Source organism: Plodia interpunctella, chromosome 15, assembly GCF_027563975.2.
Source record: "Plodia interpunctella isolate USDA-ARS_2022_Savannah chromosome 15, ilPloInte3.2, whole genome shotgun sequence".
Taxonomy (NCBI): Eukaryota; Metazoa; Arthropoda; class Insecta; order Lepidoptera; family Pyralidae; genus Plodia; species Plodia interpunctella.
The window spans coordinates 5,395,086-5,419,995 of record NC_071308.1 but is presented as its reverse complement, the minus strand read 5'-3'; the positions used below and the strand labels follow the sequence as shown (position 1 = coordinate 5,419,995).

General features: G+C 32.9%; 1 protein-coding gene across 13 annotated transcripts in view; it reads left to right on the top strand.

Annotated features, from left to right (window-relative positions):
- The window catches only part of SK (small conductance calcium-activated potassium channel), a 167,822-nt gene that overhangs the window by 20,130 nt on the left and 122,782 nt on the right, over positions 1 to 24,910 (top strand). For 5 of the 13 annotated variants that reach the window (XM_053755604.2, XM_053755602.2, XM_053755595.1 and 2 more), the window contains exon 1: positions 7,727 to 7,838. The exons of 1 other annotated variant lie outside the window; for it this stretch is intronic. In XM_053755604.2, the coding sequence (XP_053611579.1) occupies positions 7,827 to 7,838 (12 nt within the window). In that variant the 5' untranslated portion in view covers positions 7,727 to 7,826. Of the gene's footprint in view, positions 1 to 4,401; positions 4,433 to 7,724; positions 7,839 to 24,910 lie in introns of those variants that run through there. 7 more of the 13 variants (XM_053755596.2, XM_053755601.2, XM_053755594.2 and 4 more) reach the window with 5 other exon arrangements.

The window sequence follows — 24,910 nt, the reverse complement described above, 5'->3', positions numbered from 1 at the left end:
TATTTTTAAAAGAATTGGCATTGTTTTTCCCACAATGAAGAAAGTCGTTCTATGGTAGACTGTAAGTTGCCAGTAAGTTATCATTCTGAAGCATTTTAATAATAATAAAAAGTTTAAGAGTGCGATTTCTACACATATGGAAATATTACATCCTACACGAAGTGACTTTCATACATTCGAAATTGAGTAATTAGATATGTTGCTGTGGCCACACTTAACTTACATCGACATTAACTTCTTACAACTCTACGAAACTTTCTGTATTTCTCCTGTGCACGTTAACTGGTGGGGAAACTTAGAACGCGATAAATTATATCTTAGAGTACCTTGGGAATACGTTTAGGAATCCAGTACGGAACCATAAATACGCCTATGAACTTCACATTATATTATTTAGGTACTAGCTTTTGACCTCGAGTTTACTTACAATAAATTAACAATTCATTTCTCCAAAGATTGAATAATAAAATAAAAAAGACATTTTGAATGATTGACGATCGATTTGGCAATCATCTAAATAAAATTTCATAGATTATCTGTTTCCTGCGGTTATGCTCGCAGCAATATAGCTATTTTGTGTGTTTGAAACAAACATTCACCTACTAATGCGGGCCTTTGTCAGGCAATTTTACCTCAGGCCTTTAGTGTATGAATATAAAACCGTATCAAATTCTCAAGGTCCAATATTTTCAACGTGAAAACGAAACAGACTGAAAGTCTTTTCCATTTATAAATATTAGTATAAAAGTACGATAATACGAATAATGAACGTAATATTTTTTTTTGGGTTTAATACCGACAAATTTTGTTGCTCTACTTTATGTGACTTTTTACTATGCACTATATTATTTTTATAAGCGTTATATTAAATTTTGTGTATATTATGACGCCGCAAGTAAAATATGTCAAGGTATCTCGTGACTAATTTATTTCGGGCTGACTACTAAATTTATTTTGAAAAGTAATGTTTTTTCTTAGATGTTTGTCATACTTACAGTATTTTATGCTATTATAAAACTTCCTCTTTCCAGAATCTGTTAAGTAGACTTGCAAACAAACTTCAGAATATTTTTACTTCAATGGCACTCATTTTGTGTCACACGGTAACAAACAACGTCCATGAAAACAAAAGACGACGTGTATACTTATACATAGCGTATATAGAATATATAAGTCCGTGGTATATAGCGATGGCGTACCTGAATGAAATAGAAGATTTTCAAACAAATTCCTTCTCAATCTGGCCCACCTCATACAAAGCAGATTGGGCCTTGTAAAACAGAACACACGATTAAGGACAAAAATATTAGCAATCTGTCTCGTTTGTTCTCGTGTATTTTTAATATGAATTTCTCTTATGGAACCAAATATTTAATAATTATTTTCGAAAATCTGTTGCGTATAGAATTTGGGTATTTGGATTTGTGGTTGATTATTAGACAAACTTCTTGGTCAAAGGTCAGGAACCTTAGTAATAAACGGTTAATGGCACACAAACTGGGCAATCCGTTTTAACGATCGTTTGCGTAAATACCTCTCCAAGAATAGCTCTGTCAAAAACAGATCTGCCCCAAAGCAAATTTAAATCTCATACTATCATCATGTGTTTCTGAATAGTTTTGACATGTGATTAGCCATCAGCAGGCCTACCATCAATTTTTACAGCAACTCAGTTCAATTTAGGAACCTAAAATGAATTGCATTCATACAAAAAATTAAGTCGATGGTACGAATTTGCGATGCAGTTCTGTTTAGATCGTAAAGTGGATCGCGTTAAGAGATGATGATCTGCTGTACCCACTATGCTATAAAATTGTCTTAGTAGAAAAGTTAAGAGCCAAACGAAGCGATCTATGTTTTCCTACTATTTATTACAGTAAATTAACCTGTGAATATTTTAATAACAAATATCTAGTCTAGGTACTTAATTTTATTTTAATTATTCTGTAGTTCAGTATTAGCTTTCTTATACGTAGTTTCGTATACGTAGTTTTGTGTGTGTGAGTGTTTCTTATTATAGCGGCAACAGAAATACATCATCTGTGAATATTACAACCATGTTCATGATATACAGCCTGTAGACAGATGGATAGATGGTGTGTTCTCACTAGTTCCATCGGAAAATAGTTCCATGGAACTAGTGAGATTTTTTTTTCTCAGTAGTTCCATTGACTTTAAGTGAATGGAACTACTGAGAAAAAACACACCGGATAGATATACAGACGGACGGACAATGGAGCCTTAGTAATAGGAGCGTTTTACCCTTTAGGTAAGGAACTCTAAAAATAGACAAATCAATGCAATTCTGATATTCTATTTCCCGCGTTTTATCCAAGAATCGATCACATTTCGCGCCTCGCCGTTGAATATTATGTAAATGAGCTGTTTCCTTTGACGCGCCGCCATTGTGGCCGCAGATGTATGCAAATAGCCAACATTTTGATTGTGCCCGTTCAATAAAACACAATGAAAAATCTAAGCTTGGATCTAGAAGCTTTTGTTGGTAAATAAAGGAATTTTCTTTAGCATTTATTTGATAAATCATTATTGTGTTTTAATATCACTGCTGCTTTTAAAACCAAAGTGTATTATTGTTTTTTTTATTCTTTCTATTGTTTTATTATTACTAGCGCCCTGCCCGTTACTCCGTCCGCGATTAAATTGAGTATATTACTCCAATAAATGTCTACAACAGGTCAGTAGTTTTTGAGCAAATTGGTAACCAATAAAAAAAATACAACATTTTTTTTTTCCTTTTCATAATATTAGTATTGATTGGTTCTTTTTTATGTTATGGTTCCAAAAACAATAATTTTGACAAAAGTTTTACGTGTGAACGTCATATTCCGTTGTGAAGTTCAGACGTGAAGTAGTATAAAACTTGACGTTCGCGGGAACATTTTCGACCAATAAAACTATTTTATTATCTCCGTTACTAGTAATGAAAATTACTGTGAATTTCACCAGTCAACTTTAACGATAACTTTTATTTATGCACCGCTGACGTTTAGACAAAATGTCGTACTATGCGTTTTTCTGCGCAGGTTAAAGTTAATGTCAAAGTTGACTGGTGCAACGCATCCTTAGACTATGTTTTTGTGATCAATAAAACACTGTCCAAGACAAGTTATAATAATTTAGAAGGAAACTATTCCGTAATATTATTTTTAGATGTTTCAAAATTTACAAGAAATACTAACAAAATGTTTAAAAAGGAAGCTGCGTTTTATCTAATACCTGCGGTTAGTTGAGAAACTAACAATTTAAATATTAAGGTTAATAGGTATATTTGACTAATACATACCCAATTAGTCCATGAACCTAAAAAAATCTTAACAATTTACCGAACAAAACATTATGATTTGTAAAATATTATTAAAATTGGGAACACGTAAATGGCTTTACAAGGTTCAATCATTTTGCCAATGATTGGATATCTCGAAAAAGCCTTTATTAAAATAAATTCTTTGAAACGAATGGACTGGTATTCTGGTTAATCGTTAATACGCTTCACTGAACCAAAACCATTTACAAGTGATGTGGTAGAAATAAGTCAAAATTAATGCAGTAATTTGGGTTTTTAGGTATTTATTAGTGAAATTTTCGTAACTTTGTCAAATTGACTTTGAAACATTCTTTCGCATTCGCATATTATCATGAAGACGTATACTTATTTAATATTTGCTTCAAAAATACATACGGCTCCTTTGTTCATTTTCAAATGATAAAAAGAAATTTATTTTATTAGTGAAATTTTCGAAACTTAGTCAAATTTACTTTGAAACATATTATCATATTATCATCAAATATAGTTATTTAATATTTGCTTTAAAATTACTTACCGCTCCTTTTCTCGATTTCAAATGATCAAAAGAAATAGGTACGAAATGATTGATAAATTACACTAAACCGTTCTTCATTGTATTACGAATATGGAATACATAGATTGTCTAAGTACATTAGTAAATAGTAGTTCAATTTAGTTCAATATATTTAGAAATATTATACTCCAAGAATTAGTCTGCAACTTTTTTTATAAAAATTTATAAACCTATAATCAGGTAATAATTCAAAGTACTTAGTCCTGTTTTCGTCATTGGATTAATTTTCTTTTTTGATTATAAATGATCTAAAGAAAGAAATAAATTGAGCCTTGTAATGAATGGATCATCATTAAGAAATGCGTTGTCCAAGTTTTGTTACGAAGAAACCATTTTTGTCACTTCAATTATTATAATAATCAGAACTAATTAAAAAGTAATTAGTGTCTTATTTTAAATTCAGCATCATTGCTATCTCATTCTGCGTAACATAACGAAAGAGAAAGCAATGATTTTGGATAAAATTGATAATTGCCTCATTGCATGACTGATCGAGCAATTTGTTTTTATTTTGTTTCAGAAAAAGGAATTTCTTGGCAACTTAAAGCTATGTAAGTAAATAGGTATATTGTAATACTAAACACCTTTAAATAAGTTTAGTTCATTATGATTATAGGAAGACAAATTGTAACATAAATACAAATCTAATAAAAATAAAGTAAAAAACATCAGAATTGGAATAGGATAGAAACAGCTTATAATAAATATAAAAGTGCAGTAGTAAAAATGTCAGATGAAATCTTGTTGTTATATTTCCGGTACTACTGTACGCTTTATAGCTTAGCAGGAATAATAATTGGAAGAATAGATTTTTTAAAATATTATTGTATAACTGTGAGACTATTAAGAATGAAAGAGTAGAGTATTTTATACTACTACTAATTACTACTGCTTTGTTCAGAAATGTATATTTTAATAGATTATAATTAGGCGGTTTTCCTAAAAGATTTTTTAGATTACTCAAGTTAATATTACATTACTATATGCTAAAGACTTGAAATTGACAGATAACAATTTTAAAGGCAGTCTATAGTATAAGAGTAATTAGGAGCAAATCTTAAAATCAAGAAAAGGTGAATGGATTGCATCAAAATAATTGTGAATAAGAAAGTGAAATTGCAAGTAACAGAGTTAAATTCTGTGCCGACCCCATAAGAGTTGAAAATCGGTCTAGAAGAAGAAGATAAACCTAAAAATCAAATGTAGCATGAGAGACAAATCAATGTGAAATGTCCGTATGTTGCGGAGTGCAACCCTATTACCATAAGAGATACGACATTGTCGTTACCGACGACCTCCTTTACTCATCAAAATATAGAAAAGACAGAAAGGTATAATAGATCCAGTTTTCACGGAATAATTATAAATGTATATTAACAAAAAAAACCCATCACTCTTCTGCAGGCACGGAAAAACTTAGCGTATTAGCAGCCACATGATTTCACGATTGACACACTGATTCATACACCTATGGCAGGCGGAAAGCTAATAGACAATTTTATTATAAGTGTTAAGGGTTTTTGTCTGTCTGTGTTATTTAACATAGAATAAGCCTAACCTAAACTCTTGAAAATTAATTGTCTGTTTAGCTCGAGTTAGCTTTCATCATTGTGTGAATAAGTGCGTGAAAATTGTGTGAATCATTGCTAATACGCTACTGTACCTGAAAAGATGCGGCTTTTTGTTCCTCTGTCGTACCTGCAGTTCATACTTTTTATAGTTCTCTAATCTCACTTCTGTTTTCTTGGTTATTTCCCCAGCTGTTAAGCGTCGAAGCCCAGGGTCAACTGCCAGCATCTTTGGTTGGCAATGTTACTTAATTTCATAGCTGACAGACATATTAATTAAACAAAGAATAATTGCAACAACAATTTAATTTTCACAACGATATATTATTTATATATGAGCGTTATCTCTCTCTCATATGAGTGTTTTCTCAGATCCTTCCTCAGTCTTTGATCGTCGGAGCCCAGGGTTCGCTTTCCTAGTTTTTTTTTGGCACGCATATCGTCCTTGACGAATTGATGTACTATATTTCTGTTAATTTCTTAGTTTGTGGTAGTAGGTAATAATGTATCGCGGAAACCCTTATGATTTACGATACTGTCCTCGTTGGGTTTAATGGTGTTGGTCTTTGTCTTATGCTTATAGTTTACGGTGTGTTAACGTATTAAGATGACATTTTAGACCAAATTGAAATGTTTATAATATGAGTCAGTAAAATTGCATAGCCTGTTAGAAGAATGTTTGAATATAACAAAAATTGTTTGTTATTGATTCAAAGGGCAGTATCGAAAAAGTGTTCAGTTATTTGTTAAGATTTTCCGCAAAAAATATTTAGTAGGAATTGCCTTAAATCGCTCAATGAGAAAGTACGCTTGTTTATTCTTTGATTATAATTTATGATGAACTTTCATTGTAATAAAAGGCATTAGCCAGCAAAAAATACTACTTATCTACTGTTACCAAGTAGATTAGAAAATTAATTAAACGCCTCCCCCATATTCTCGTTAAACCCTGTTCATGAGAAAGCGGGGATCAATGATATGATTAAATTATACATTTATAAGGCATTTGCAATGAACGACTATCATACATATTACCTCCTATTATACACCTCCTTTCTCTCATCTCTGTATGTTCCCAGTGGGGCCACTTTTTATCGCATAAACTATTTTGTCCTATTGTTGTGTGTAAATGTGATAATTAACTTTTAGGTTGGGTTAGATTAGTTATGGTTCAAATTTTTATACCATTATGCGTATTAACGTTATACTTAAAATCATTATGCCATATTACAGTATGCTGTGTTACATTATAGCTTAAAGATACAGTATGCTGTGTTACATTATGGCTTAAAGATACAGTATGCTGTGTTACATTATAGCTTAAAGATACAGTATGCTGTGTTACATTATAGCTTAAAGATACAGTATGCTGTGTTACATTATGGCTTAAAGATACAGTATGCTGTGTTACATTATGGCTTAAAGATACAGTATGCTGTGTTACATTATGGCTTAAAGATACAGTATGCTGTGTTACATTATAGCTTAAAGATACAGTATACTGTGTTACATTATGGCTTAAAGATACAGTATGCTGTGTTACATTATGGCTTAAAGATACAGTATGCTGTGTTACATTATAGCTTAAAGATACAGTATGCTGTGTTACATTATGGCTTAAAGATACAGTATACTGTGTTACATTATGGCTTAAAGATACAGTATGCTGTGTTACATTATGGCTTAAAGATACAGTATGCTGTGTTACATTATAGCTTAAAGATACAGTATGCTGTGTTACATTATAGCTTAAAGATACAGTATGCTGTGTTACATTATAGACTAACCTCCTTGGGAATGCTATTGTTCCCTATCGGCTGCCTAGGCAATATGTCCCTTAGTCGCCTGGTACGACATCCACGGGTAGATATGGAGTGGTCCTAATCTAGGGTGGAACCACACGCCACAATACACATCGACTATCATACACATAACGTAAACCCACGATCATAAATCAAAAGCTATCATCCCTCACTCTCTCTCTCATCAGAGCTTTTCTGATTTTTTACACAACTGTTTTTTTATAGCAAACGGGTTTAGTGGGCAAACGAGCATACGGGTTGCCTGATGGTAAGCAAATAACGCAGCCCATGCCGCAGCGCAACGTACTGTATGCCGTGATATCTGTGTCTGAGTAACAATACGGCTGTGCCTCTATAGTGTGAGTCACAACCCTATAGAGGCACAGCCGTATAACTTAATTTAATCAAATAGTGTAGAGAAAATAGAAATAAACAGTTTTGGTTTAACCGCTCCTAAGTATTGACGTTTAAATTAATAAAAACCTGTACACAAGTGCGTCCATGTGTCCAGTGCGATTGTATTATTCATAAGTGTGTGGAGAGTGTTCATGTCTTAGTTTATTTACGAAATAATTATGTATTTAAGTGTAAGTAAATATCTATATGTTAAGGTTAAGCCCCAAAGTGTGGCTGGGAGTAATAGCCGGTCTCAGAAGTTTACAGTTAGGCTTGACTAGGCCTAGGCAATTATTTTCACGTCGTCCGATCGGTCGGACAAAGGAAGTCGGACAACGTGGCCGAAGCCATTGGGTTCAGCCATTAAAACTCCGGTTAGACTTTATGCGAATAAAGGCTAGGTACCACTACACAGGCTAGGTTCCCTACAAAACTTAGGACCTAGGGACCAATAATTTGAAAACCTAAAAAGAGATACTATAGAAACTACAGTGTAAGATATGTATAACTATAGTATTAAATTTACTCGTAAATACAATTGTCAGACAGACAAACACCGGGCGAGAACTTTCATAATGAATATTTGAAAATGAATCTTCACTTCAAATAGAATTAATGAAGATTTGTGCTAAAGAGCCTACGCTTTCATATTAAAGTCCATTCATGCATATCTCTTCCCACTGTTCTAACATTCCGCCTCAGTTAGTTAATCAGCCTAATTTATATTTGCCCTGAAATTTAACGTAATCGAATCATTTCAGCATGTCTAAAAAATGTTGATCTTGATCCAATCATGTTCATAAAAATTCGACTATTTTTGACACTCAATATGACAATTTATGAAAATATATTTTAAACCTATCTGTAGTTTTCAAAAATCGAACAAAATATGGTGATACATTTTATGCAAAAATAATTGCACTATATTTCATGTGAAAAAGATTTAGATTAAAAGTCTGCTGAATTAAAATATCAATGCGAATGGCCTAGATTAACGAATCAGTGTGAAACGAAAAATATTTTTGTATGAAATAGCTGCTACATGCGATAGGCTGACGTCATCCTGCTGTCACGTAAGTTTATACGAATCCGTTTTGTACAATGCAGCTGGTATAAAAAGCATTATCGCGTCTCAACATGCAATGTTTCTTATATAGAATACCTAAAATATAGAAAGTCGAGAAGTATTTTTACACAACGAGGACTAACCAGTATAATATATAATACTATATCAGAGTTATTATTTTTAAATATTAGTCTAAAATATGATTAAGAAGTCTAAAAGGCTGATTGACAACATCAGTATATCCAAAAATGATTGATACGTCCAGTCGCTAAATTAAAGTCGAAAGTTTAATTTTATAGATTATTTTAGGCCCCAATATCCGGGGCTGTGCTGAGATAAGAAAAGAGTCTAAAATAACACGATTTTTTACAGGTAAACTTAATGACATACGTTTAAAACTTTAAATTATTTTTAATTCCAGCACATTTTCTATATGTTTATTATTGTGCATTTCTTGGCTCGCCGTGAGGGCTCAGAAACTTGGGTAGAAAGGTGACGCCGTTATAATATCAGTTTAAAATGGAGTTTATAAAGTATAATGTTATGTTATGCATTTAGTTACTGCAAAAATCGTGTAGGTTTTATTTCATGGAAAATTGAAAAATATTGGTACCGAGAATAAAAATTCAGTTCGTGTTCGGACTTTTTTCTGTTACGTGTTAAAATAAAAATAATTTTCTACGTGTTCTTTTTTTTATTTTACTTATCTGTTGACTGGATGTGAATGGAAGATTTATGATTGTGTCAATGGAAATTTTAATTAAAACTGTAACATAAAACAAAAGAAAGATGGCTGTTATACCTATTACACACACGCACACACACACACACACAATAACATTTAAGTAGGGTGAGTTGCACTAGTTAAATTTGACGTCGACGTTAACCTGTGCGCCGCTGACGTTTAGACAAAATTAAAATGGTTAAGCAGAATAAAAACTTTTCCATCGTTTTTTAATATAGGCCTAAAAGTTGGGGAAAATGAATTAAATTTACCTTAATTTCCGCCATTTTCCCCTTAGCAGTCGATTATCAAGAGGATTCGTTCGGAAATAGGCTATCAGAAAGATTGCGCTTCAGTGGATATCCGGCAGGTAGATTATCGGATTTTTACAGAACGTTTAAAATTGCCTCCTTATCTTTATATCTATTGAATATGGTGGATTATTGATTCGAGAATGTACAATATTTTTCCGCTCTTTTAGAATATGAACACATTTATATCATTTCATAGATAGAGGTGCCTAAGGAACTCATAGCTTTTACTTTAGCAGCTAAAGTAAAATAAAGCCGTGATTGTTCAACCAACCCGTGTCGGCCGCCTGCCTGAGGTATCCGGCGTTCTTAAAACGTATTCCCTCCTTAGGAATGCTTTTGTTGTCTCCAGGTTGACGTCAGGCAGACGGTAGGTAATGAAATCACAGCTGAATCTTCAAAATTTTAAAGTTATTAGGCCTTAGGCGTCACAACCCGAACGCAGCCGAACGCAGGAATGTGCTGAAAAAAAGCAAATTTTAACGGTTAAGGACTACGAAAATGTTAATAAATTCCGATCCTAAAGAAACCTTTTGTCTGGTATGAAATGAAAACAGAAAATATCGATAATTTTCACAGTTTCTTGGTTATTAAAGGTGTGCGTTTTCCGAATGATAGAATGTTAATCATTTTAAGAGATATCCGCTTTTCAAATGCTTTCGATATTTCCATTTAAAAAATGTTTCATACTCAAAGTATTTCAATTGCAAAAAAGTCTTTGACAAACATGATTTAGAAAATAGGTATTCAGAAAATCACACACATGGTGCAGACGTAATAAAAATAATTTGGAAAATTCTTATTAAAATTCTATTATCCTATGTTACAATCATCATAATATAAATGTGAAAGTTTTTTTGCTTTTTTTCTTTTACGCTAAAACAGAGTATTGGATAGAGGTAACTTTTGGTTACTATCGTTATCATAAATGCGAAAGATTGTGATGTGTGTGTATATTAGTGACTCTTTACGCAAAATTTCCTGGACGGATTATTATGAAATTTGGAACATGAGTAGAATATAGCCTGGAATAACACATAGGGTTTTTTATCCCGAAATTCCTACGTGAGACATATCAGAATACATCACAATTGTTCCCACGTCTACTTAAATTTCTAATCCGCAATATATAAACAACGTATTTTGCATGCATCAGGGTTAGTGTTGCGATAAACGAGTTTTATTCTAGAACTCGAGTATTCGAAAATCAAGCACAAAAAGTACTCGGAACTCGTTATTGTAAAGGTCCGAAACTAAACTTGAAAGACGAAGAATATAAATAATAAATTTATAAATCCATTTACCGATTCAGCTTTGCTCTTGCGTCACGATTCGAGTATAATTTAAATTTGGTAATTCCTTTATTAGATTAAAAAGAAATTAATTTCTCATGAAGTCTTCATTCAAAATACTAGAAAGGAAGCGATTTAAATACGTGTTCTAAATAGTCCTGTCAAATTCGACAATAAATCTAAATGCTCACTTTTTCCTAATAGCTACAAGTTAGAATAATTTTATACAGATTTTGTCTGTATATTTTGCTAATTATGTATGTAAACGTCTGCAGGCAACTTTAGTAAATCACACAAAGAATGAGAATGAAGCACTATCAAAAAAGAAAACTGGAAGAAATCTGTTGTACTGTCTGTTGTTGTCTGTCTGTACTATTTTGTATTTTGTTCTAACCATTGTTTTTTGTTTGTTTGAATTAACTATTCTCTGATATCACATGGGTATTATCTCTTTTACTCTGATATCAAAATACAAAACGTACTGTTTTGTATTTTGATAAATTTAAAATGTAACTTAAAGGCATGAAGGGACACCTAGAGGTTCAACCAAGAACCTTTGATAATTCAGTTGACTTTTTTACGAAGCTCGAGTTTTTAATGAATAACTTGAGTTTTTTTCACACCACTAGGTCTTATCCAGCGAGTAGAGTGGGGTGGGGAGTAAAGAACTTTTAATTAAATTACAGCTGTCACGTGTTCCACTAAGCAAATTAAAAGGGTTATCGAGTTACCAAGAACGCTGGTGTACTTAACTAAACTCTTGAAATATTTCAAATTTACGAGATGTATTAAGATTGTGCGTAAATTGAATAAATTGAGAAAAAACCGCATTGAGTACCTATATATTTTGATTCATTTTGCTGTTCTTGGCTCTCTGCTTCCCTCATTATATACCTAGGTATATAATAGGGTATAGTGTACTGTTTGATGTTTGTCTTTTTAACAATTAAAAACAGAAAAGCTCGACAGGTCCACTAAGTAGATATAAAATAAATAAATAAATATATCTCACTAAAGAAAATTGAAAAATAACGTAAAGCTGACAATAACATTACTTAGATTTTATTTTATTAATAGGTTTGAAGTATACTGCCAGTTTCTAAAACTCAAGTAGGTAAATAATAATATCTCTGCCATCTTTTTCAAAGCTTCTTCAAGGATGTAACTGCCAACTATATGTTATTTTTCTATTTAATTTTATGAGAATAAGCAAAGCTCACAGGCGGAAAAAATAAGTTATTTGGAAACATCTAAAATTATAAGACTGCATTGTAATATCTTTTCACAATATTTACTTTAAGACTGTATCTACATAGTCCGCTGGATTTTTGAAAAAAAAACAGTGTGTAAAACATAAACGTAAGTACAATTGTACATAAAATTTCATGTAAATACCCGCTTCAAATAGAAATCCGTGGAACACCCGTATTCAACATTCTCAATTGAACTTCGGTTACGAGTTTCCGAACAGACATAAAACTATTTGATCCAAAATAAAACCCTTGGCACTTAACTTTGACAATAACCTTATGGCTGTCCTTTTTAAGGTTCAGTACATAACCTGAAAGTTTTATGTAAAGAGGGACCTTTTTGACCTTTTGGAAGTAGTGATTATTATTTAAAATAGAAAAAGTTTTCCTTATATGTTGGCCAATATGTGTGACCTTAATTATGAAAGGTACTCAATTCCTCAGCAGCTATTTTTGGCTCTCTGGTGGCTGATATGTTTCATATCGAACCCTCATATATAGAAAACTTAATTAACACATGTAGATTTTATAAGTCTTTTGCAAAAATCTTCTCAGGTGTCCACCTGCCACCGTGGCCCGTATTTAGCCAATGTCCTCTGTGATTCGTGATTTGCATATTTTATTTACTATTTTCTATCAATCATGTTATAATTGTTTATAAATAGTGCGCTTCACAAAACCAGTTGCAAATTTACAATAATGATATTCATTGAAGTGTTCGCTACAACTTTAACTTTGGTTAAATTCTCAGAATTGGAAATATAAAAGACGAGACATGTTCTGTATTTTACATGAAAATATTTGGGCAGTCGTGACAGTCACTGACAACATCAATATGTCAGAATTATTATAGATAGTTCCATATAATGCGCTTGATTTCGTTCGAGGTGTGGGCTCAAATTTAAATTAAATTTCGAATTATTATTTGTTTGCGAACGATTTTCTAAAGACTGAAACTGAAACTAAAGAATGAAAGGTGAAATAAATTTCAGGGTTCCGAAGCAGTGACCAAATAATGCGTGTACTTCTATCGTCTTCTGATTCAGAATTCTATGTTCAAATTCGATACAGGCTATGTTACATGTTCAGGGAACTTTGCTTACAAGTCAATTTTAGATTGTTAGTTTGTAGGGAATTCAATATTAAACTTTGACATTTGTGGTCTGTATTTGCGATGTAATATGTTACATAGTCTTGTCATCATTCATACCCATTATACGTATCTTTCACAGATCTGCATGTTGCCGGTAGCTTTCGGGGTTGTGAAGTCGCGAACCCCGAGGTTGTCTTAAAATTTTAAAATTTCGGCTGTGATTTTACAAGCGGCCGCCTGCCTGACGTCAACGCTCCTTGAGAATGCTATTAATTCCGATCAGCTACCTAGGCTGTGTCTCATTTAGTCGCCTCGTACGACTTCGACGGGAGGATTGGAGGATAAGGTTTAAAATTAATGACGGTGCACCATTTTAATTAAAACCATTTACAAAGGTACTTGCTGAATAAATTTTAGAAGTAAGGGATACAAAGCTGTATTAAGAAAATTAAGGCACATAATAAATTAAGGCCGTTTTGGTTACTGATACAAATTATTTCTCTACTGCGAAAATTAATCACAAATCCAATATTAATCTTTTCGCCAAAGACTAGTTTGATTTAATTCTATATTTAATTTCTATAATCTGTTAGCAAAGAAAAACATAGAATATGTCAACTGTTTCTTCTGAGATTATCGTAAAAGTCGATCAAGGAAATTGTCTAACAAGTCATTTTACCTATTTTATGATTTCGTTCTAGTAGTTGACTTTGGCCATTGCCAAAAACACTATCTACCTACATAGGTAGATCACTTTTCACAAAATCACTGAAGTCAGTTTGATTTTAATCACTTTTTCAAATGATAATATGATTAAAATCAAACTAGTAATAAATTTAAAAAAATCGCTCTATTTGCGTCGAAGTTAAAAAACGTTTACAGTATAAAATTTGTGATTTTTCATCAAATCACGTACCTAAGTTACTAAAATTTTAATAAACAGGCCTCATAAATTAGCTTTGTGTCATGCAAACCACATAACCTCGTGACAACAGGGGACGTACTGTAGCCACTTACCTTATAAAAGGAAAATAAACCTTTTAAATTACACAGCTTAACATATTATTTGAACCTATTAACCGTCAATTTTAATTGGCTATCGTACTATTTCTGATGTGATTATTTGAGGACATTTCAACAATAGACCAATTAATATCAACATTTGTGACCAAAATTATAAAAGTCTAACCTTTGACTAAGTTGTGTTGATTGTATTTTATTATATATACTTTAAAAAGTTAAAAGTGGCCAGTCTTGTTGGGTTCGTAGTGATACTGTCTTATTTAAATTATACTCGCGGCCCATCCCGGCTTCGATCGCGTAGAAACATAATAAATTATACGCCTAATCACAATATATATTGATGAAAACGGCTTGAAAATCCGTGCAATAGTTTTTGAGTTTGTCGCGAACAGACGGACGCGGCAAAGGACTTACCGTTATGAAATTTGGTACACTGGTAAAATATAACCTGGAATATTACATAGATAACTTTTATCCCGTAATTCCAATGGGAGCGCCCGCGTTGCGCCCCAGGGCGCAACTAGTATAAAATGAATTCCCTTTCTCCTCGTTACCGCTATTCCGAGCATTATGACTCAACGATTCGTTTTTGCAAAGTGCAATGCTCCTCTTAAAATAGACAGACACTTTAAATAAAGTGCAGTGTACACATTTATTGGCATCGATCTATGTGGTGACAAATGTGTGTGCATTTTGATTGTGAGATGTCGTTTGTACACTGTGATTGCACGATTGAATACCCATTAAATCGTGTAATCACAGTATACGAAAATTGATGTTATACGACTTTGTTAAAACACATTGCAAAATGACCCCAATCTACATCTGCTATGCTATCGAAGCGGTAATGACCACGACCCTCAGCCATGAGGAAATACGACTATGAACAAATATGGGTCATGTCATGACTATTTATTAAATTTGGCAAAAGTTAACCAATGTTCGTATTTTTATTTTATTCCAGAACAGGGTTATATAATTTGATACATTTGTAAATTACTTCTCTTCTTGTGTCTGTCTGTTCCACTTTCACAACTTAACCGCTAGACCCAAGTGGCTATAATAGGGGTTGAAAATTGACGCGGGCGAAGCCGCGGAAAAAGTTATTTTAAGATAAATTGAAGAAAAAAGGAATTTTCAGAAGTAATTTTTAAAACAGAAATTTTAAAACAAAATAAATGGAAACGCGAAAATATTTATGAAAGCATTATTAGTCAATCAATTATTTAGCAAACTATGATCGAATTTCCTGAAACTTTTTCATTCAAAAACTACTCTGAAAGTTCCATTATCCAATTCATCGGACTGAAAAACAATCAAGAATAGAATGGATCTTTCATATACCAACATTAAGAAAGATGGAATTAATAAAGTTCAGCTGACTCGTATTGATGGATTTTGTAGAACAATAGCTACATTGTGGCGTAATGAATTTATAATGATGACAATATTGATCTCCTGTTATTGTAATCGAGTTCATAATTTTGTTGATTAAACCACGGTATACTATAAACGGAAATTGCTTTACCACTAAACTAACAAAATGTGACCGACACGGTTGTTAATTAACTTTATTTATTTATGTATACAACATAACAGTTTAAATAATAATTCAATAATATATATAATAATAATTTTTATTTCAACTTTACACTCGTAATATTGTTTGTAACTTAATCTACTTTTTAGTTTCTTATATATCATATATTAAACTTTCAAATAGGAAACTAAGTATAAATTTACTACTTATTTCCATAGAAATTTCTTCCAGTAGACCCATGATAGAAAAATAGAAAAAAAAAGAATGAATGTATGGACTGCATCTCATTATCCTGTCCAAATAATTGTAAATTCGCTACTATTTCCATTAATCATCACATTTTTTTTCTTTTTCTTGACTTATGTTATTAACCATTTCAAGGATAGTGGTTCCGACTTAAAATACGACCACTACATATCACATCATCACGTGGATGTCATATGAAGGTGACAAAGGTATGTACAGCCTATGCAGCTGACAGGCAATAATATTACCAAGGAAGGTTTATGGTAGCGGCAGGTTGTAAAATCACAGGCCTAATCTTCAAAACTTTAAGTCTCCGTAGCGTCAAAGCCCTGAACGAAACCGTGGAGGTGAGAGAGAGATTAACCATTTCAACGTTCCTATTGCTGTAAGTACGAGTAGTATGTCATTACCTATCATGCCTTTCATAGCACGGAGGACGAGATAATACGTTTTTAGCCACCCATCTACTGACCGGCCATTGCGAAAGTGACTTTAACCACAATCTCAACCCCGATCACGCTAACCATCAAGTTGTAATAAAACTATTATTTTACTAGCAATAAAATGTCTAGACTTTCAAGCATTATCAATTCATGCAATCAGCATAATGAACCTGAAAGTGCAACGTTCTAAGCGTCGTGGCTGTGTGGTCACTCTAGTATTACTTGCAATTTGCAATTGATCGTTTGAGATGCAAATATGTCGTAAATGTCTAGAGCAGACGCGACGGTTAGAGATTCGCCATGCAATTCGTAAATTATATTGTCTACAATTTCCCTTCTTTTTTGCGTATATTAAGATAATTCGCAAATGTTAAATTACAAATTATAACTCGTTGTTTACGTGTTATGATCTTCTGTCAATCAATCTTTATAAAAATCAGTGTTACAAAAAGCATTGTTCCCGGAATTTACACTTATATAAAAGCATATTTCCGCATGATTATTTTCTTCATTTTGGAACAGTATCTAACCAATCTATCTACAATCAAAGTATTCATGGCAGAGAGAGACCCCAGATGGTTGCCTATTTGGATTGATCGTTACAGCCCATCACAATTAAGACAGATTCTTGTAAATATATTCCAAACAGCTGAGTCCGAATCGGGCGACCCTTTCGAAAGACGCCCCGTGGAATACTGCTTCGAATTCCCGAATCTTCGTTTCTAAAATCACATGATGGTTTTATATAACCAACTTGCATTTAATATTTTACTGTCTTATAAATAATTTTAAAGTAAAATTTCTTAATGTTCAAATAGTGTAAGTGAATGAGTGTAATAAAAGAAAAAGCTTTTTTCCGGCAACTCAACTCTGTAGGTAAGATGATGACGGAGTATTAGAGAAAAATATCTCTCTAAAATAAGCTTTTGATCGTTGGAGCCCAAAATCCGTTTACCCATTTTTTCTTTTCCACTTCGCACGGTAGAGGTCATGGATGATCCATGGCATAATTTTCAGCTCATTAATTATAAAGAAAATTTCAGAACTAAAACCTACATATGCAATGATTTTATGTTTGATTAAAGTAATATCGATGTATCGTAACCTGATAGTAAGTTCAAATATTTTATTTTAATTTCATTCATTTCACCTGAACATTTCCCAAGAAGATTAGACATGATACAAATTTTCTTCGAAAGTAGGTGTGTATTCACGTCATATTATCCATTACATCGCTCGTAAAAGTAAGTATCTCGTAAACTACATTTGTTTTAGAGCTGTCCAACCAGAGTAGTTTATATGTCGTAAACTACATAATGTCAGAAAAATGTTCTTTATTAGCTTATTTGTTTAGTACCTACATACTTACTACTTTATTGTAGTAAGTATATTATATGATTGAATTACAGTCTTTAAATATTTTATACATTTACGATAATTACATTTCAATATTTATTTCAAACGTACATACAATATACAACGAACGAGTATAACATAGAACAGCGTTTTACAATAAAATGTTTCCACAAATTACGAGTATGTTATGCGAGATCTTAGATTTTGGCGTAAAGACTTTATCTGTAGTATGTATCGTTTTAGATGAGGCCTCAGGTGAGTCCGCACAGTGTGGACTGAGGGCCTGCCTGTATCACTTTTAACATTATAACTCGCTCATTTGGCTTTCACGTAATCTAATTCAAACTTACTCAATTTCAAGAAGTGGGCTCTCAGACCACATGAACCTCGATATAAGCAATTATTTTAAACGTGGTATTTTTTTATATACTGTTAAATTTTTCACATTAAACTAAGTACATGTTATCAATAACTTTAAGGAAAATTGTAACCTGAAGTTTTGTGTATATTATTAGTAGTTATTTATTTTAGTTTATTAGGGTGGGTTGCACCGTCGAAAGTTGACGTTAGTTTTGACCAAAGTAGGTACGTCATTTTGTCTAAACGTCAGCAGCGAGCCGGTTAAAATCCACGTCAAATTGGACGGTGCAAATCACCCTTATACTAAGTCAGATCATGTGATGTACCAAATTAAATATAGACCAAATAAATTTGACTAAATTTGACACGACACACTCACAAAATATGTTTGATTGCCGCTTGAGCCAAGAATGTTTACACCTCATAATTTAATTTGAATAATGCATGTGTGACATTTAAATCTGGGGTCGAAGGAAATACTAACTATGCTAATCGTAATTAATATTATAAATGCGAAAGTTTGTGTGGATGTACGTACGTGTATATGTTTGTTAGTCTTTCACGCAAAATCTACTGGATGGATTGCCATGTGGTACACGGGTAGAATATAACCTGGAATAACACAGGGCAATTTTTATCCTTATGCAATCCTTGTGAAACACATTTTTTAGCGCTATCTGTTTGATATATTACATGTAGACTATCGATACTTTATTAGCAAGCGGTGAAAATGGCCCTAAATCTTTTGTATCGTATATGGATCGCGTGACGACCTTGACATCATTTGTTAAAATAATAACCCTGCCTATGTTCGATACGTTTACGAGTATCGTATCCAGTTTTATCGATTAAGGATTCATTTTCTTGTCAGTTTCATTGATTTTTAAATACACAATGACACGAAACGTAATTCTGTTTACCTAGCCTTAGTTTACCCTTCATGGAATTCTGTGCATAAGTAATAAAGGCGAATTTCCAATAATTTCAAATAGGTCATTATGCAGTTGACCTATACAACTATATCAGTTGAATATAAATATAACAGAAAATATAATTCACTGAGTCCAAGTTACTCCTCAAGTTATGGTATTTCTATTTTCCACACGTAACGATGTCTCTTATCTAATCCCCTATGTTCCGGTTTCGCTGCGGATAGTACTAGTTCAAACCGGAAAATACTGGATTTCTGCTAAATGCAGTATAAGCAGATTTTAGTGCTTCTAATCGTATAATGTGAAAAATATTACTCAATCATTTCAAAAAGTGTTAATATTAATTTGATAAAAAATATTGCTACATTCCACTGAAAAAATCCATTGTTGGATTAGTTTCCACTTTTCGTTCCACTCAGATGCATTGATGTGTGATAAATATTGATAAACATATAGATTTGGTATTACAATGACAAAAAATATGGTTTCTAACCTTTATGAACAAACTATAAATACATACATATTATCACGTCTGTCTATGGGAGGCTTGGATGACTGGGGATCTCGTCGGAGTAAAAAAATTTCTTTGCTGAGAATTTGCCACATCCTGACAAATCTCACTCGCTTCCTCTAGACTCATCGCTCTCTTAATGCATGCCTTTTGCAAAGGAGATCCGCAATTGGATTATGGGTGACTATATGCGTAATCTTGGTAAATTTTATATACTGTATATATCGGAATATGGAAAAATACATACGCAAACTCAGTTATTTTAGGCTAAATGGATTAAATCCATAAACTAGTAGATTTCTCAGATTATTCTCACCACAAACAAATTTAGGGATCGTGTGGTTAGCTTGCGGACCTAACAAAACTAATGAATAAGTCCCACTCATTGCTGCAAATGCTATAAGATTTTCGAAATACCTACTTACTGCTTTTGATGTAAGAAAATAGGATTAAAAACAATACGTAGGTATATAATTCTTATTAATAAAATGCGATAGTTTGAAGTGTAGATGGATAAATTATCGTTTCTATACCAATAGTTGCTGAGCTGATATCGGTGTTCTTGGATATATTTCACATTGAGGCATTCAAAACTTATTTGTCTATGAAGTTTTAAAAATATTTCACTTTATACGTGTTTCTAAAGCATAATATATACAAATAGGCCTTCAATAAAAATTAAGGGGTTTACTTGCCTTAAGTAACTCGAAAAGAAATCTCTGTAGATAATTGTTTCCAACATTATCCCTTCCTGTATAATATAATCTGAAAAACGAACAATAATTAAAGTAATAATGTATATTGCAACGTTAGATTCGTAACATGTTGTAAACTAAGCGGATTAAACTTTATAAATTGCCGGTTAGCCACATGAATGCAGACACGATTAATTTAGACGTAAAACCTGCATGCTACACTGAATTAAATTTTGTCGAAATGTATATAACATATTCTAATTTTTTATACTACCTAGCATAAAAAAACTCATTCTTAAACTGAAAGATTGAGCCGAAAAGGGGCAAATACTAGAAGTGCTGATATCAACAAGAATATGCTTGCCGACACTAAGGTTGCGGAAGACCCTGCGAATTGGAGGAGTAAAATTAGCAAAGCAGACCCCACAAGAGTTGTGAAATTCAAAGCCCGCATTTTAGCTATATGGCGGGATAATTAATAGAACCATAGATTTAGAAGGACTATAAGGAAGGACGAAGGACCTGTCACTATAGCAATTGCCATAGATAAATTATCGTCACCTTGTTGTTTTTTTTGTCAGAATAGATAGATGACGATATGATATATTTTTCTTCTAAATTTTTTGACTTTTATTCAGTCACCTTATTCATATAAAAACATCTTTGTGTACCTAACACTTCTTCTTGCTCGGAGACTTTTTCTTGCTCCTTACCAAGTCTCGTTTTGTATGGGGTCGATGCACACAGGAAAATGGCTGCTTAGTCGTGAAGATTTGGAGCCATCAAATTTTGAAAATTTGCCGTCTGTCCACATTATTATGGCCCTATTTGTTCTGAAATCTTTGATATCCTCAGACAAAGCTGTTGTCTTTTACTGCCTATTGCTGCAACCCATAAATCCCATTTCTAAGGAAACATTAATATAATCGTGATATTATTCAAAGACTCAAAGCAATGGTCTGGTCAGTATTACATTGTAGTATCCACCATTTGTCATACAAAGCGTGTGTGTGAAATGTCAACAATCAAATGGCTTGGAATCACAGTGCTAAATAAACATTTTACTAAAGGTCGCGAGTTCATATATTATATTATGTTAAGGTTACTGTTTACGGTTTACTGATGTTAGAATGTAACATCGTTACATTAATACCTATGTCCTCTTTGTTAGTTCCAACGTTTAGAAGGAAATTAATTTGCTTGGGTTTGTGTTTTGAGTAGAATTTATCTTTGCAATTAGTTGGTAAGCGAAGTGCGCAATTTTGTTAAACGTCAGCGGCACGCTGGTTATAGTCAAAGTCAAAGCTAATTAGTGCAACTCACCCTTACAATTTTCAAGATTCGGGTGTGGTTGTAGAATCGGTCGCCTAACTGCCGTTAACCCTCCTTGGGAATGCTATTGTTCCTTATCTACGGGAGGATATGGAGTAGTTATATTCTAGGGCAGAACCACACGCCACGTCGAATAAAGTGAATTATACAAATTATGTATTAAAAATTTCAAAGAGCTCAGAAATTTGAAAATGCCATAAGCCTGTGGCTGTTCAGTAATCTGCTTCCACGTCTGTAGGCTTGAGATAACGGTCCATTGTTCATACAGCTATGTGGGTGGATGCTCCATCGTAGAGGTCGTTCCACAATCAAAAGTCTTAAAGTCCCGAATATAACGAATTGTTGTGCATCATTTTTGCTGCACGGTCGTATGAAATTGTGATGTCTTCGTGTATACGAGCGTGTCTGAACGTAAATTAAAACTTCATACAATTTTGCTGTGGACATATTAAATATGCCACTGTGCATGGGTGTGTGCATTCATATCTCTCTGTATAGTCAACCGCGTGTCGTGGTACCCTGTATGAATTCTATGTGACTTTAAAATAAGCCAATTTGTTATGATTTTGGGACCAACATCAAACTAAATGTTCTTTTGAACTGACGTTCTGACCGAAATTTTGTGTTTTTTTTCAATGGTTTCAGTTTCCATTTTGAGTTGTACCTTGTTTATTCAATAATAAATAAGTATTTCGACCACGTAATGTATATAATTATGGGAAGTTTTTATGGGACTAATAAAAGAGCAAAGCAATTATTTTTTTTTTGTATTTTTGTCTGTCCGTTTGTTCGCTCATGACGTTAACACTAATGAATGGAATTTGATGCGGATTCACAGTTGTATAGCGGATGGTCTAACTTAAAATTTGGTATAGGTTTCATCGCGACACGTTGCTTAGAAACCGATTGAGTTATGAGCGGACGTAGTAAAAATATAATAAAAAAATAAAAATAAAAATATAAATGCGCTCTTAGTTAAAGACAACACGTCAAGTGCATAGATAAAAGAAATGGAAGTAACAATTAAATTCGAATGCACACAATGAAATACACAATTACTCTTTTATTCGTAACGATATAGTTTCGTGACTTAACCTTTTTGCTGCGGAAGTATAAACACAAAAATCACCTGTTCGGAAAGGTTAATAAAGTCTGGGAAATTGAGTTTTACACGAAAGGCGTCAATTGGCCCTTTTCATACATACATAAACGATGTGGCACTATATTACATATATAGTCATAGTCGTATGTATGAAAAGTCTTAAATATTGTGCCAGAAATTTCGAGTTGTTACAATATTGAGCAGATAAAACTTGATGAGGTAAAGAATAAACTCACAAAATTCTTTAGTTGAGATGGGGAAAATTGGCTTATATGATAATAACTTATAAAATAAATACTTCATCATCAGCAATTTAAATATTCCCAATTTTGGGGCCTTCCTTATGGATGGACTAAGCTTTTTACCGCGACTCCGTCCGCGTCAGAAAGTAGCCTACGTCACTCTCCAACTATCTCCATGCCGAAAACCACCTCAATCCAATGCTCTGTTTTGACGTGAAAGAGGGACAAACAATCACACTTTCATATATTTAAATTAGTATGGATAAGGAGTATATTGTGTTGGTAAATTTTAACGATTGCAAATATAACCGGGTTTTCAAGAGCACGCTCATGATAATACAATATTTTAGCCTTCCAATGATCAACTATTGTGAGAGTACGCATTAATTACTGCGCCGTTGAGTTACTACTTATTAGCTGATATTTTTCCTGTACATCCAATATATAGATATTGGATGAGATTAGATATAGATCTAACAGAACAATGGCGGATACATTTCTCTATTTCTATTATAACTTCAAAGTATACGGGGTACTTCTAACATTAGGATGAATTGTGCAAAAGGTTTTCCGATTTATTTGCTATAGTAATATTAAAAGCTAGCTGGGTCAGGACCTTTTCAATCTCGAATTGCCTGTAACACAGAAACAAAATGGTGCAATAATATAAAAGAATAGGCGACTTTGATTTTCAGAAGGGGCAATATAAGTCACAATATAAAAAGCCGATTTAAGGTGCATTACGAGTCATGCTTACCATAATAATACTTTGAAAAGGCTATTTTCTTGAAAAAATAACCGCTATGTAATTATAGGTATAAAAATGGCAAGCAGCATGACCGCAACAGCGAGAAATGTCACGTTTTGAAGGCGCCACATTCGTAAAAAAAAAGAGAATGAACACTTTTTTGACCTTAACTTTTATTCATGTCACGTTTTTAATACAATGAACAAAAAATACGAGTAAACGAGTGTGGTACGCAGTATTAATGTTCTTACATTACAAGTGCAAAGCAATTTATTCTTTGTGGTAAAATTGTGTTAGCGCTGCCTACGTTAAGCCTACAGCTAACTGCACGTAAGCTTACAATAATTATTTTTGTTTAAAGGTTTCTGACGGTGTCTATTTGACTGAAATAAACTAAAGACATTAAGTTATCGAAAGTGGTCATTTAGGTTAAATAAAATGATTTAAATTTAATTTGTCAGTCTTGCCAGTTCCTTCCTCAGCGTCAGTCCATGATCCCAGAATCCGCTATTGAGCTTTCTTTGATTAATACTTCTGTGTATGTCGATGGCATTTAACAACGAGAGATGTATTCTCAAAAATGAGGCACCACTGGTTTTATTGGTGACATGATTAATATAATAGGTAACATTTTTCAGTGCTTCCTTTGAAATACTTCAGGAAATTGTTATACAGGGGTAGAGAAAATGTAATTTTGATTCTAAAACATTATTCCTGAAGTGCCGCAAACAAAAGCATTGTTATTACAAGCGATAATTTGAATGACTACAACCTTGAAAGTATAAATATCCGCAAATACAGTCTAAATGTCTTCTAAAGTAATATTGACACCACAAAGTTATATATTACCATATCAAGTTTCTGTAGGAGTCCTGTATTATTCGAATGGTTGCCTTTAAAAACTTTTCCCATTTGGATTGAAGTAAATGAAGATTGATTCCTTAAACTGTGTTAAGTTAGTGTATCGTTACTAAGCGTTTCGCTTATCAAGTGAAAG